Source organism: Bactrocera tryoni, chromosome 5 (genome assembly GCF_016617805.1).
Source record: "Bactrocera tryoni isolate S06 chromosome 5, CSIRO_BtryS06_freeze2, whole genome shotgun sequence".
NCBI lineage: Eukaryota > Metazoa > Arthropoda > Insecta > Diptera > Tephritidae > Bactrocera > Bactrocera tryoni.
In genome coordinates, this window is record NC_052503.1 from 60,525,288 (window position 1) to 60,540,134 (window position 14,847).

A 14,847-nucleotide genomic window follows, 5' to 3' on the forward strand; every position below is an offset into this window, starting at 1 on the left:
TTTCAGCTAACGGTAACAAGAGGAAACTTTACTTTATCGAAATCATTCTTACAAAGCTGCACGTACGAGGTCAGTTTGATCACACAGCCATGTTCCCATAGTCAAAATGGTGACTTTAAATGCAACCCTACTACTTAGCTTAATATAATATATTAAAATACATATTGCAGTAATTGCCGTTATTATTTTTGTTGTTGAGCCAAAAATTAGTTGATGTACAACAATTATCTATCTTTATCAATATCAACTAACGGAAATTTCCGCAAATGAGTTATTTCGACGAGAAAGGTATATTTACTATACATATGTAAATAATACAGATTCATTTCAGTTCCACAGGTACTTAAGAGTTTGTTAAAAAAAAGATATCGACGAACCGATGTTCCACACATACCTCAAACGAAGTACAAGTCTTTTGCATAAGTTCGGTTTCGAACTCATTGTGTTTCCACTCAGGCGGCGAATAGATTTCAATTAAGAAGCCGTTGTTGAAAAACCAGGGATAGAAAAATTGTTTAACTATATATTCTACATGAACCTTTGCACAGGACAAGAACAAAATATTAATGAGCCGCCAAAAATGCTTTTGTTGTAAAAAATAAAAAGAGTAACAAATAATTATTATCGAAATCAGCAGGCAGTCTTTGAAAATAGATTGATCATCTCGAAACAATAGTTAACACTTTGTTAAAATAATTTTAAGATTAGTCTTTAAAGAACAGATTTCTGCGCTATTAACTTATAATATTTGTTATAGCAGGGAATCGGAATAATATTATCGCCGAACTTGTTTCCAACTTCGAAGGAAACTGGTTTTTGAATTTTTTCCTAGTTTTGGCTACAAAAAAATTAGTTTTCATGTTGGCTGCGTTGTTTAAAGATTTTCTTGAAGCTTTCTTCAAAATATGCAAAATAAAAATTTTATAAGAAATTTCAGTAACTAACTATGTTCATATTTATACACATCTATATACATACATACAAAACATGAAAACACTTCATGACCCTTCAAATGAAATGCTAATAATTTTTTTTTCTTCTTTGATATTTATTAGTAGGACATTGTTATAATTTACCACACTCAACTACCCACTCTTGGGTCAAATATAGTATATATATACATATATACATATATGTATATATAATTAATTGCATGTGCCACAAAACATTTACACACACACACTTACACCACTAAAATTACTAGTATTGATGTACTATTTTCCATTTCTTATTAGTAAATAATTAAATAGTTACATAAGATTACTATAAAGTAGCTCATGCTTACCCATAATTAATATTTATACAATGCATGTCTTTATAAACAAATTTAGTTATTTTTAGTTGATTATTGCAATTGTTTTTGTTAAATATAATGTGTTTTTTTCCTTTAAATAGCTATCTTTTTGAATATAGCAATTCTTGCTTACACGTAGACTGGATTAAAAATATTAAATTGATTTCGTATAAACAAATACAGCGAATTGGTACTCTTAACTATTGCAGGTTTCAATTGGAAATAATATACATTTGTTTTAAATTACGGTTAATTATACTTTTTTGGTAGAAGAAGCTAAGTCGAAATAGATTATTTTTCCATAACTTTTTTTTATAAATATTGCATATATGTATATGTGCATATAATTTTTTCTCTAACTAATTAAAGTAATTTTGTAGATATATAGTGCAAAAATAGGAAATTTGTGTTAATAATGTTTTGCATATATATTTTTAACATTTAACTAATTTTCAATTAGTACTGGATTGTTTCCTTTTATTTTTAAATTTTATTGGTCATTTAAACGAACTAGTCACACTCTTACATAGAAATATTTTTTAAACTATCAACAACAACACTGTGCATTTTCAAAGGTAACCCAGTAACAAAAACGACGCTGGCGAAGCGAATTCTTGAACTCAGACAAAGTACCGCTAATCGTTTGATGGAATCACAGACAGACCATATAATGCATAATTACTAAGAATTAAGTAAAATTTTGAATTTATAGAGGGAGAAAACATAAATCTAACTTTCAGTAAGTATCAAAATACTTGGTTAAGTAAAAATGTTGATTAGGAAGAAACAAACCCTTGTTGCTGATGTTTGAAATAAAAATGCACAATCGAGTGAGTCGTTTGTATCATTTTTAAGGCCTACACTTTTAGGAACGTCTAAATAATTCTAAATTCTCTTAGATGAATTTGTAAAATAAAATATCGAAACGAAACTATTATAAATCAAGTTTTAAGGTCACAAATCAAAAAGATAAATAATTGAAAATCGACCATGTCATCACTAGTATTTACTCAGTTTATTTACTTGTTTACAAGGAATTTTACTAATATTAGTGATATTTTAATTTTTACGCCAAAAAGGGAATTAGTCTTGACCAGGATTGCAAATATGGTATTAAAAAAATAATTGCCTATAATAAAAGTCTCCCAACATTGGGACTAAAAAATAAAAATTTAATTTTTAAACCAAAACTTTTAGTTGAAGAATTTGCAGCCCTAGTCTTGACCAGTTCAAAAAAGATTAGTGTCAGTTCCAAATGGAACTGTTCCAAGATTCAAATTTTCTACTGGGTATTTGAGTAATATTGTTGTTGTTGTTATTTTGTGTTATAACCTACATTAAGTAGCCCGCGTACGCTCGTTGTATTGTTGTACGATATCGTTAATTACTTTGGTTTCAAATTGTTTGTTGTGTTTGTTGTAATTTTTGCAAAGCGAACAAGCTCATTCAAATGCAAATCTATGTACATATTTGTTTTGGTTCTTTTATCATTTTAGTGTTTTTTCAGAGCAGCGCTTAGCACTAAGCATGCAGCTTGCGTCCGCCAAGTTTCATGTTACGCTCATTATGAGGCGGACAGCGCATGTATAGCGGGGCCTTACAATAGCCAAAGTAATTCTTACCTTTACTCAGCGCCACGCCGCTGCTATTATATACCAACATTGGCGGTACCAATGTGTCAATCACAAGCGCAACTCCGAGTCAACTTTGTCAAATTTAGTTGTAATGCAATCCGTGCGCGCAACGCCCTGCTTCACGCGATTAGAATGAAGCGTGTGGCGCGCGCTCAGCGATCATGCTTGGTGAGTTGCAGTGGCGCTTTGATGCTAGTCGGCGACATTTCACTCACTTTATTGTTGTTGGTAGCGCTCGTGTTTTCCTTATGTTTGTTGCTGTTGCTGTAGGCATTATTTTGATCTGCAGCACAAGTGCGAGGCGTGCGCAGTACAACTTCCAACTCATCGTCGGAATCGTCGTGCACGTTGATCTCCTCCTCTGAGTCCTCGGAAGAGTCGTCCACTGTCACTGCCTGTTGTTGGTGGTGTTGTTGTTGTTGTTTCAGCTCCTCGCCCATGCTTGCGGCATTCGCTGACAATGTCGCCGCCACTGCGTACTGACGCACCAAATGCGCGAACGCCGCCGCCGAGGGTGAGCCGACCAGCGAGCGGAAAGCGCTATGCTCACCGCCCATTGATAATGGCGCTGATGCTGTGGGCGATGTGCTGAGTTGCTGCTGCTGTTGATGAGATGTCGCCAGTGTTGCCGCCAGCGTTATTGCCAACGGATGTTGTTGGTGTTGCGCGGCCGCCGAGCCTGCACTCTCTGCACTCGGTTCTGCCGCTGGGTGTTGCAATTGATCGCCCACTGCCGCTGCATAATGTGTTTTGGCAACGTACTGTTGTTGATGATGCTGGTGCTGTTGTTGTTGGCTGTACTGATTCAACAACATTGTGGCCGCGTTGCTGTTCGGGGGATGATGCGAAGCGTGGTGCGTCAAATGATGTCCGTGTGCGCGCAATTCCAATTCGCTCCCTGGCGAATTCACCGCCGTCGCCAAGGATGCTTGACCCCCATGCGTGTAGTGATGGTGGTGGTGGTGCGACTGCAGTTGGTCCGCGCCCGCACATGTAGAGGTGTTGCTGTTGCTGTGGCAGCTGGACGTCGGTGAGGCGGCCACGCCCATCGTCACTGGCGGCGCGAGACTGTGATTGAGACTGTTGCTGTTGTGGTTGTTGCTGCTGTTGTAGCTGTTGTTGTTGTTGTTTCTTTCGGGCGACGGCTGTGAATGCGGAATATGTGGATGGCCGGATGGACTGGAGCGCTGCTTCAACAGATTCATCCGCTGATGGCGGCGCCATTTCGCTCTTCTGTTGGAAAACCAAACCTGAATTGATCAATGCGGAAAGGACGATGTGGTTAGTTCAAAAATAAACGCGACTATAAATGCGAAAGCAACGGATAAGAAAACAAAATTTCAAATGAGCTCTTGTATGTGTGAGTGCAAATAAAAACGGAATAACGGTTAAAAGTATTCAAGCAAGTGGAGAATGAGTGATTTTAGCGCCATCGAGTGAAGATTATGTGGGAGAATGGGTATAGATATTAATAGGGATAGATTAATGGATATGGATGTGGATCTTGGTGAATTTGTGTAAGGATAAGCCGACCTTATTGTATGAAGGTTTGGTGGGAATTCTTAAGAAAGTTTTGATTTCGATTAGGATATATGTAGGTATTAAATTCGATTTTAATATGGATTTAGATGTGGATATGTATGGATACAGATAAGAATAACTTTTAAAAAAAGTTTTAATTTGATGATTTATGAATATGGATACACAGATAAGTATATGATATGAATATATATTTGGATATATACACAGATAAGAATTTCTATTGGGTTATATGGACACGGAAAGGGATATATGCTTAGTATCTATATAAACATGTATATGTAAGGCCGCAGCTATGTAGAAGTTGTGAATAGGGACATACATATATCGTTAGGGAAAAGTACATATTCGGGCACCAAAATTTTATTGAAAATAATTAATAAGAAATTATACTCACTTGCACTCGCGCCTCACTTAACGATGTACGACTCGATAAACGCTCGCGTGTGCTCACACACGGATAATGACTCTTATCGAACTCCTTCTCCAACTCCTCTAACTGTTCTGGACTGAAAGTAGTGCGATTGCGACGAAATTTTGGTTCATCATCATCATCCAAGTAATCCGAGTCCACATGTCGACTATCATCGGGTGACTCCAGGGTATCCCGACTACCCGAACCAGGTGATATTGGACGATTATTCGTTGTCAACAGACCACCCGAGTTACTGCTAGCACACATAGTACTATTTAAACCGCCACTATTACCAGCACCAGACGGTGGTAGCGTCGTAAGCGTTGGACCCGTCGCTTGTGTGGGCCAAAAGTGTGCAGCTGAAGGTGCATTAGCTGCAGCGGCTGCCGCTGCGGCAGAGGGATGCCAAGTAAAGCCGCCATATGGATGCGGTGGATAGAGACTGTAGGCGGCGGTGCGTGCAAATTCACTGGCCACACGCTCGGCGGCTCGATTTCGCAATATACGATTAATGGAAGAAACCGAAGGTGCGGTGGTATTGGTGCACACAGCTGGAAGAAAATATGGGTTTAAATTTTAATTTAAATATTGCTAAAATTGTCAAAAGGCAAACACATAGGTACTCTCTTGTATTGACAAACATTGGCTAACTTTGCTTTGACGTAAGAATTTGGTCAAGGGAATAAAGCGTAACCACAGCGAGGAGAAAAGTGGCGAACAGATTACCACAATGATTTCAGGGTTCAGTTATAGTTTAAAGGGGATTAGGGATCCTTCGCAATAAAGTACTATTTGTTTTAATCTTAGAGAAAGAGTGTTTAACAATATAAACCTATCGAAATATATAGCAACTCAGTATATACATTTTATGAGAAAATAACTCTTACAGAAAATAAACTTAGCAAAATTGAACATTACTTCTGCTTAACTTGAGGCTTGATTCAAAAGATAACCACAGCTTTATATACATATGTACATATGTATGCCTATCACTATTAAAATCACTACCGCAGTAATTTATGAGTTTTTAAACTACTTTGCAACAAAGACGCCTCAACTATATGAAGTCGCCTTGTCAAAGTAGAGCCGCAAAAGTGGACTTAAAGTCATCATTACCCGTGATGGACAATCAATCAAGTAGCGAGCAACGTGCAAACAAACGCCAACCGATTAAAATCGAATAGCTTGGGGTAAGCGGGAAGCACATCTATATTTATATGGATCATACGTACTATAAACTTGCTGCTTATGCGGCATTTTATAGTCTACTGTATCGTATGCATATCGGTTTTATATAGCATTTAATCAGCACGATCGTTCTAATTGGTGTTTACGATCTTGCACCCAATGCGTGGCAAACAATACAGACAGGCTAATATATGTAGGTATATATAGTTGAATGTGTTTTTGTACATACCTTCCGAAATCAACCGTTCACGTATTTCCCAAGCGAATATTGTTGGATTTTCGCGCTTGTACTGTTCGATCTTCGAGACAACTGTTGGTGTGGCGACTTTTGGTTTAGAGCCTCCAATTAGACCAGGTGGACGTAGTGAACCTGCAAGTGGTAAAATGAGAAAGAAATTAAATTATTGTATATCTTATAAATTGCAGCGGAAGTGACACAGATGTGACGGAAATACACTCTTAAATATAGGAAAAAATGTATATATGTATATTCTCTAAAGAAAACAACACCACAGTGTCAAAAGCTTTGTCAGGATAGAATTCTTAAAAATTTGAAGATATTTTTTGTTACCCTGGCATATGCCCAGTTTATCACACCCAAAAGGAAACTTCGGAAACCCTTTAAAGTACTTATGTATAAGTAAATAATAAAGGTGAAAAGCTGACGAAGACTAGTACCCCAGTTTTTGGGATCTCTATCTAAAAATTTTTACACGTATAGAATATAGCTGCCAGACAAACTACCGACCAAAGACAAGATAAAGATGTAGGTGATTTTTTTTATTTAGTTTAGTTTAGGTCTTTTCCTTAACTCCAATCCCGACATCCCAAAGAGGTTGATAGCATGTGTCAACACTGACCGTTACACGCCACAGCACTCATTTAAAACTCTTGTGATTTAGCAATAATGGGTGAATTCAATTAGTATGCACTGTCAAAGAAGCAGTTACATTCACAGCTCACAGCAAAGGTCAACGCAATTGTATATATTTTGTACCACACACATTATATGAACGTACTTTAAAGCCATCATCACCAACTGGGAACCCTTTCGTAATGCATTTGAAACATTATCAATCATCTTTCAACAACAACAACAACAAATGATTCACCTCTTTGCCGCATTCCTACCATTTTTCTTGAGTCCATGTTGTCGGGTTTGGTCAGCGTATGCGTTACCTGGCTACCGATTTGCTGCTACGATGATCGTTATCAAGCATATAAAAGTTGGTAAATGCTTATATACATACATACATATGTATATGAACATATATTTATATATAAATTAGTGTATGGCTGTGTATAACATAAAATAGCACTTATGTGAATATAATAGCTTTATCAACAATTTGCAATCGGCAAGACGAGTATTTTGTACCTACAAACCGCTACTGACAGCCAAAGAGACAGACAGACGGACAGGCTGCGACGGAAGCCGAGCATCAAGTGCTGCCAACTGTTTCTGTGTGTTTGTATAATATACATATGTGTAGTTGCACCAATAACTCATCGCATGCAAGAAATAAGCAGCGGTTACGCTGCACTTATTGTTGCAATCGCACAAATTACAGGAAATTTTTTATTCACATATGGACACAAGTAGATATGAATATATAAATATATATGTTCGTAGGTGTATCAAAAGTTTAGCAATATGGTATCAATGGTGTTGCAGATCTCAACATCTATACGAAATTTTTCTACAGATATTGCAGTGACTGGTGAAATTTGAAAAGCTATCTTACTAAGCATCTATTTTTAGAACCAGACTAATTTGACGCTGACTGAGGCCCTTTACCAAATAGCACAGAGATAACTTCACACGGTATCACTAGCGGTAGACCAATCATCACTCAATCTGACTAAAACAACACAACAACAACACAAATTAACGTAACCAAATTAAGGCAAAGTGGCAAAACTTCAATCATGTGAGATAACGCCACCGAGTTGAGGCCCTTTGCTCCAGATAGGAGTAACAAGCAATAATCCTATGACTACCATATTTACGAACTCAAAGCCAAAGTCATTACTTTACCAAGCGAGACTGACTTTAATCTCATGACTTCACTTATGCAAGTACTGTGAGCTTACTTAACTACTTTGGATCACGAAAGGCTTCAAATAAAAGTTTAATTAAATAAACATTATTATTAGGAATTTTCCCAACATTTCCATAGAAGATACATTGACGTCAGCAGATTTGTTTGCAAAACTTGGATATATAAGAAGAGATGCGAGTATAAATATACCTATTACAATTACAATTTTGACTTAAACTAGTCAAACTTCAAGCGTTAATATCTTTTAAACGGTTAGATTAATAAAGATCGTCATCGACTTTTTTTAATAGCATTCAATTTCCTAAAAAAATCACAAAACAAAATCTGTTTTCAAGTAGTTGGAAGCGAAATATGAATCTTTCTATCTGATAATAAGAAAAATATAGGAAACCATTAGGCGAAGGACATTCGAAAACATACGAAAGGCACGTGTTCAAAATTTGTATATGCTCTATATAGGGTGGCAAACCATACGTTAAATTTAATCGGGGCGACCCCTGGTCTTATTTTGACACCTGCTTCTATAAAATATTCATGGGGAAATCCAATAGCTCTGACGCATTTAGTTATTGATTTATCGCATCTTTAGTAGTTTTTAGCAAAACCGTTATAAGAGGAGGGAGCGTAGTTATCATCCGATTTCAAAAATAAATTATCCTGTGCTTCAGGGGTTAGAAAGACATATACAATAATCTTATTAAGAGGCGGGTCGCGCCAAATTTTTAAAAATTTTCAACCATAAATGCTTCTCGTTATTGCGATTCTTTGTACCAAATTCTAGTTATCTTAATTTGCGGCTTAGTTATGGGAATTGGCAGTGTTCGATTAATGGCGTTTTGTATGCGTATCAGTGATCCGATTACACCTATTACGTGCTCTATATCCATCTCGATTAGTTTAGGATGATATAAACAACCGTTATTATACTCTGTATATAAAATTAAAACTTTGTATGTTAGTTCTTCGAAAACTCCAAAACGGCTAAGCTGATTTCAATCAAATCTTAGGACGATTTTTAGGATGACCCAGGGAATATTTCTGTAAAGTTTGGTGACGATCGAAATTTTTTTAGTGTTCTTAAATGAATTATCGATGCGCTTACCTCTTTAGAGATTTTCAAACTCTCCAGCTTTCAGCAATTAGAACGAAGCAGTTAAACGATCATAGACAAAGAGGGACAGAGAGGGGTCAGGGAACGAAATGCATTATAATTACTTTAGTTTGTTTTTTATTAATTGATTTCATTTAAAAAATTTAAAATTAGTATAAATTTATGAATATTTTTATTTTTACGTGATTATTATTAATATCCGTAAATAAGCTCTAAAGTATCAGTATTTCTCAATTGAAATTAAGCATTATAATAATAGAATAAAACTCATCTGCCGTGGAAGTAGCGGCCACGGCCACACCAAACGAAAACTTTGCGGGCGTACATACTATAGTACAAACGAGCTCGCATACATTTTGGCACTGAATTGTGCGCATCATCGCAAATCTGACAAAATTTCTATGAAGCGACATCTCACTACAATGTCGGCTATTTTGACACTTTATTGCAGTGATTAAATACCTATCCCGTAACAGAGTGCACTGGAAATTCCATCGAATGATTTCGATGCACTCTGCTACGGGATAGGTAATCATTGCCATAAACTTGTTTCATCAATTGAAACGTTTCAGTAAAAATTTTACCAATTTTAAAACAAAATTTAATGTTGGCTCTTTGTTCGAAGCTCATTTTCGTACCGATAACACAAACATACTGAAACTTAAAACGCAATAACTTCATTTCAAATCGATGAAATATCATGAAATTCTCACTGGACAGTCGATAAAGATAGCAGATTCAGGTTCCTGAATTCATCAAAAATCAGCCGATATCATCATTGAAATTCATGGAAATGGAATTGAACATCTCCAAAACATCGATTTATCGCATTTTGACCGAACATTTGGGCTTACGAAAGGTGTGCGCACGGTTTGTTCCACACAAATTGACTGACGACCAAAAATTGCTCAAAATGCAACATTCGAAGGACGCTTGTGACCGATTATTTGACCAAAAATCACATTTTAACCATTAACCACTCCCCGTATGCTCCTGGTATGGCACCGTGCGACTTCATCCTTTTCGGAAAAATGCATTTGCCCATAAAAGGAAAGCGCTATGCAGACGTAGAGGCCATTCAAAAAGCTTGCACCGGCATACTGGCGGCCATACCGGCCAACGAGCCAACACTCTTTCGACATGCTTTTGGACCGTGCAAAAAGCTGTATTGCAGCAGGAGTCTATTTTGAATAAAATTCATTGATTTTGCCGAAAAACCCATTTGTTGTGTTTTTTTTTAAGTCCTGTTTACTTTGGAATGCTCCTTGTATAAAAACACTCAATGGAGTATGCTTAGAACGTATAGAAGTAAAAAAGGAGGACATATAAATGGCAATTTTATAAATTTTATAATGTAATATCATATACCATTGGTTTTCGGAAAATACAAAAGAACGGCTGTTACGACGTGGAGTGCCGAGAGGCGAAATGCGTGAGTATGAATAGCTTGACAAGCTGGCCGACAGGGGTAATGCTCGAAAATTCTACGAAAAAATGCGGCGGCTAACAGAAGGTTCAAAGACCGGCGCATACTCTTGTAGAACCCCCAGAGGTGATCTAGTGACTGATGCCCAGAGCATAGTAAAATTATGGAGGGAACACTTCTGCAGCCTGCTGAATGGCAGTAAAAATATAACGCCAGGACAAGGCAAAACCGATTCTCTAATCGATGAGGATGGAGCAGACGTTCCATTGCCCGACCATGAAGAAGTTCGAATAGCAATTACCCGCCTGATGAACAAAAAAGCGGTGTGGGGCGATGGATTGCCGGCCGTTGCTATGCAAACACGGAGGCGTAGAACTGATAAGGAGTATGAATCAGCTTCTTTGTTAAATATGGCTAGACTTAAGCATGCCCAACGATTGATATTTAAGTGTGCTCTGCCCAATCCACAAAAAGGGAGACCCCACAATCTGCGCCAACTACCGTGGGATAAGTCTAAGATAAGATAAGTTTTAAACATCGCGTATAAGGTTCTATCGAGCGTATTATATGGAAGATTAAAGCCCACCGTCAACAAACTGATTGGACCTTATCAATGTGGCTTTAGACCTGGAAAATCAACAACCGACCAGATATTCACCATGCGCCAAAGCTTGGAAATGACCCATGAAAAGAGAATCGACACACACTACAGCACGAAAAGGAGCCGCCTTTATGTCGCGATGTCTGAGTTTGGTATCCCCGCAAAACTAATACGGCTGTGTAAGATGACGTTGAGTAAGACCAAAAGCTCCGTCAGGATCGGGAAGGATCTCTCCAGAAATGAACCGAGAGGGTACAATCTTCTATAAAGGTGTACAGATGCTGGCGTATGTCGATGATATTGACATGATTGGCCTCAACACCCGCCACGTTAGTTCTGCTTTTTCCAAACTGGACAAGAAAGCAAAGCAAATGGTTCTGGCAGTGAACGAGGGCAAGACGAAATATCTCCTGTCATCAAAGAAATAGTCGTCGCACTAGCGGTTTGGCTCTCATGTTACTGTTGATAGTCATAACTTTGAAGTCGTAGATAATTTCGTCTATCTTGGAACCAGTGTAAACACCACCAACAATGTCGGCCTGGAAATCCAACGCAGAATAACTCTTGGTGCTACCTCGGACTGAGTAGGCAATTGAGAAGTAAAGTAATCTCTAGACGAACAAAAGCCAAACTCTATAAGTCACTCATTATTCCTGTCCTGCTATATGGTGCAGAGGCATGGACGATGACAACAACTGTTGAGTCGACGTTGCGAGTTTTCGAAAGAAAAGTTCTGCGAAAGATTTATGGTCCTTTGTGCATTGACCACGGCGATTATCGCATTCGATGGAACGATGAGCTGTACGAGATATACGACGACATTGACATAGTTCAGCGAATGAAAAGACAGCGGCTACGCTGGCTAGGTCATGTTGTCCGGATGGACGAAAACACTCCAGCTCTGAAAGTATTCGATGCAGTTTATTTAAAATTATCATTGTCATTATTATATTAACCTATGTCTTAAATTTCGGTCGGATATCTCAATAACTGACGAAGAAATCTTTATAATACATATAAATTTAATTTTACCTTAAATAATCTCTGGCTCGAAACCAGGGGTCGAATCTTTACATCCGTGCCCGGATCGGCAAACATACGAAAGAAAATGGTTTTCAAGTAGTTTTCAGCGAAAACAGTGTTTTCGTTTGACAGATTTTACATGGACGAAAACACAAATTTTCGTGCGAAAACCAGTTTTTCCCACGACAACATGTTTTCGTTGTTGGTCCGAACATAGTATAAGGAAATCTTTATTCATATCTCTGGTATTTAAAAATAACATCAATTTTACAAATTTACTTTCCATTTTAAATAAATCTGCAAAAATTGCATTTTACTTCGTTTATGTGGGGTCCAACCTCACCTTCTTTATTGGCCACCAGTCCAGAGCAGTATGGAAGCTGAACTGGTAGTAGTTTCGGCTACGAGGTCTGACCGGAGACTTAATTCTGGTACCACGGGGAGCAGGAGCCCTTGGAGGTAACTCCATCCTGCTCATGCGGACTGGCCCCTCGGGGAGTATCGTGATGGTTGTGGTTTGTACCCAAATGCGGGTAGAATTGACCTTTTGTTGGTTCGACGTAGAGTTGCATTGCAACCGGGTGCCGGACCCATAGTACGGCAGAGGTTTTAGATGGGCCTCGAACCCCACCAAGGTGGTTAGTGTGTCCATTCCACACTACCAATTGGTACTGAAAATGCCTGGTATTTTATGATACGAGACTCTTTGATTCGAGAGGGAGCTGTCAAAACCCGCATTTTTTATAACATTTGCCAAAGATGCCACTGCGGAAAAATATTAGATTGGGCATTTTATAAATAACTTTTGGGCATTTTGCAATTTCCACACTACCACTGAGGTTTGCAAATAACGCGTTACCGATATTATTTTTGGCTGCTTGATTCCCCAGTAGGCCTATATCACCCATATACAACATAAAAACAATATACTATATATGTAAATATGTACATATTAGAAATAAATACATAGTTAACAAATTAAAAGAATATATAGTATGTATAAACATAAGAAACCAAAACAATTCATAAAAAATATCACAATATGTATGCTAGTACAAATATGTACATACGTTAGGGTGTCCGTTATTTCCAAATTTATTTTTGTGTCTGCAGCGCCCTCAAAATTTGTAGTAAATGCCCTAAAAAAATTATGAAGCCCATTTAAATAACATGGGGTTTTCGAATTTTTTGCAATTAATTTTTTCTTTGCGAAACCAATTGATACAATTATTTTTGTAGGAAATTGAACGTTCCACAAAAAGTTTCTCTGAAATTTTTCAAAAAATCACTTCCGTCAAAGTTATTCAAGGTCAAAGTAGAAAGTTTTTGATGTGAAATTTAACACAGATATCACTGACTGACAAAAAATAAACTATTTCGATTTCGATTTTTTTTTTTTTGAGAAATTTCAGAGAAATTTTAATGTAACAATTAAAATAATAAATGAACACAAAAACAAAACAATTCATATAAAAATATCACAAATTTAACATAAGTATAATATGTATTCAATACATATACATATGTATGTATGTATATACTTCATTGATATAACTTATAGCGGGATTCTGTAACCAGTCTCTAGTCTCTATTTGAGACATTTTGAAGTAAAGTCTCAATTTATGACTAGTTACTATTCACTAAACAGTCTCTAGCATTAGTCTCAAACTATTGCCTCAAATTTGAGACCTGATAGTTAGCAAGTCACAAAACTAAAAACAACTCTTTTCTGCCATCTTGAATATACTGAATAGAGATCATCATAGATAGTAATCGATTGTCGTTTTTTATATTTTGTAAGCAACTCAAACACGAAAGGGTTAAAAATAAATCAATTTTACATAAACTTCGTAAATATTATGAAACAAAGTCAACATATATTTTTATTTTTGTTGAAAAATATGTTTTTTGACCATGTTATAGAAAATTTAATATTTGTTATCGACATATTTATTTCCATTCAAGTGTAAAAACATCTCTGAATAAAGAAATGTAATAGATTTGGTGACTGTCACTTACAGAATAGCAAAATCGTTTCAAGTCTCAAATATTGTCTCTAACTTAAAATCTCAAATCTAGAGACTTGAGACTGTATCACAATACAGAATCGCACGGTTAAAATAATATTTACATATACATATATGTACATATACACAATGCCAAAGTTTCACAGAGCAAAGTTTTAAATAACAAAAGACAAATAAAAAGACGAAACAAGAAGCCGAAGAAAAATTAGGATTTAAAATTGTTTCGAAAATATTATATTTATGTGCAAATCTTGTAGCTATTTTTTTTTCTCAAAATCCTACATACATATGTATGTACATAAGTACATACATATGTGAAACTCGTAATATTTTTGTTTTAAAGTGAGGTGTACTTAAGTTCCTATTGAAAAATTTAAGGGCGAAAAACATACGAATCTTAATATATAATGCTGGATTATCACTACTGTCGCTTTTACTACAACATTTATAAGGGCTGACATGCTTCATCTTATCGAATAATAACTGCCCTACGCCTATCCTGTGACAAGTGTTATTAAAAATTATT

General features: G+C 36.6%; 1 protein-coding gene across 2 annotated transcripts in view; it reads right to left on the reverse strand.

Moving 5' to 3' along the window:
- Positions 1-1,035: 1,035 nt before the first annotated feature.
- Positions 1,036-14,847, reverse strand: part of LOC120778148 (paired box protein Pax-6-like) — a 26,483-nt gene continuing 12,671 nt past the window's right edge. Inside the window, exons 3-5 of one of the 2 annotated variants that reach the window (XM_040109871.1) lie at positions 6,300-6,440; positions 4,865-5,433; positions 1,036-4,178 (exon numbers count right to left, since the gene is read on the reverse strand). In XM_040109871.1, coding sequence (XP_039965805.1) covers positions 3,081-4,178; positions 4,865-5,433; positions 6,300-6,440 — 1,808 coding nt within the window. In that variant the 3' untranslated portion in view covers positions 1,036-3,080. The remainder of the gene's footprint in view (positions 4,179-4,864; positions 5,434-6,299; positions 6,441-14,847) is intronic. The other variant, XM_040109872.1, reaches the window with a different exon arrangement.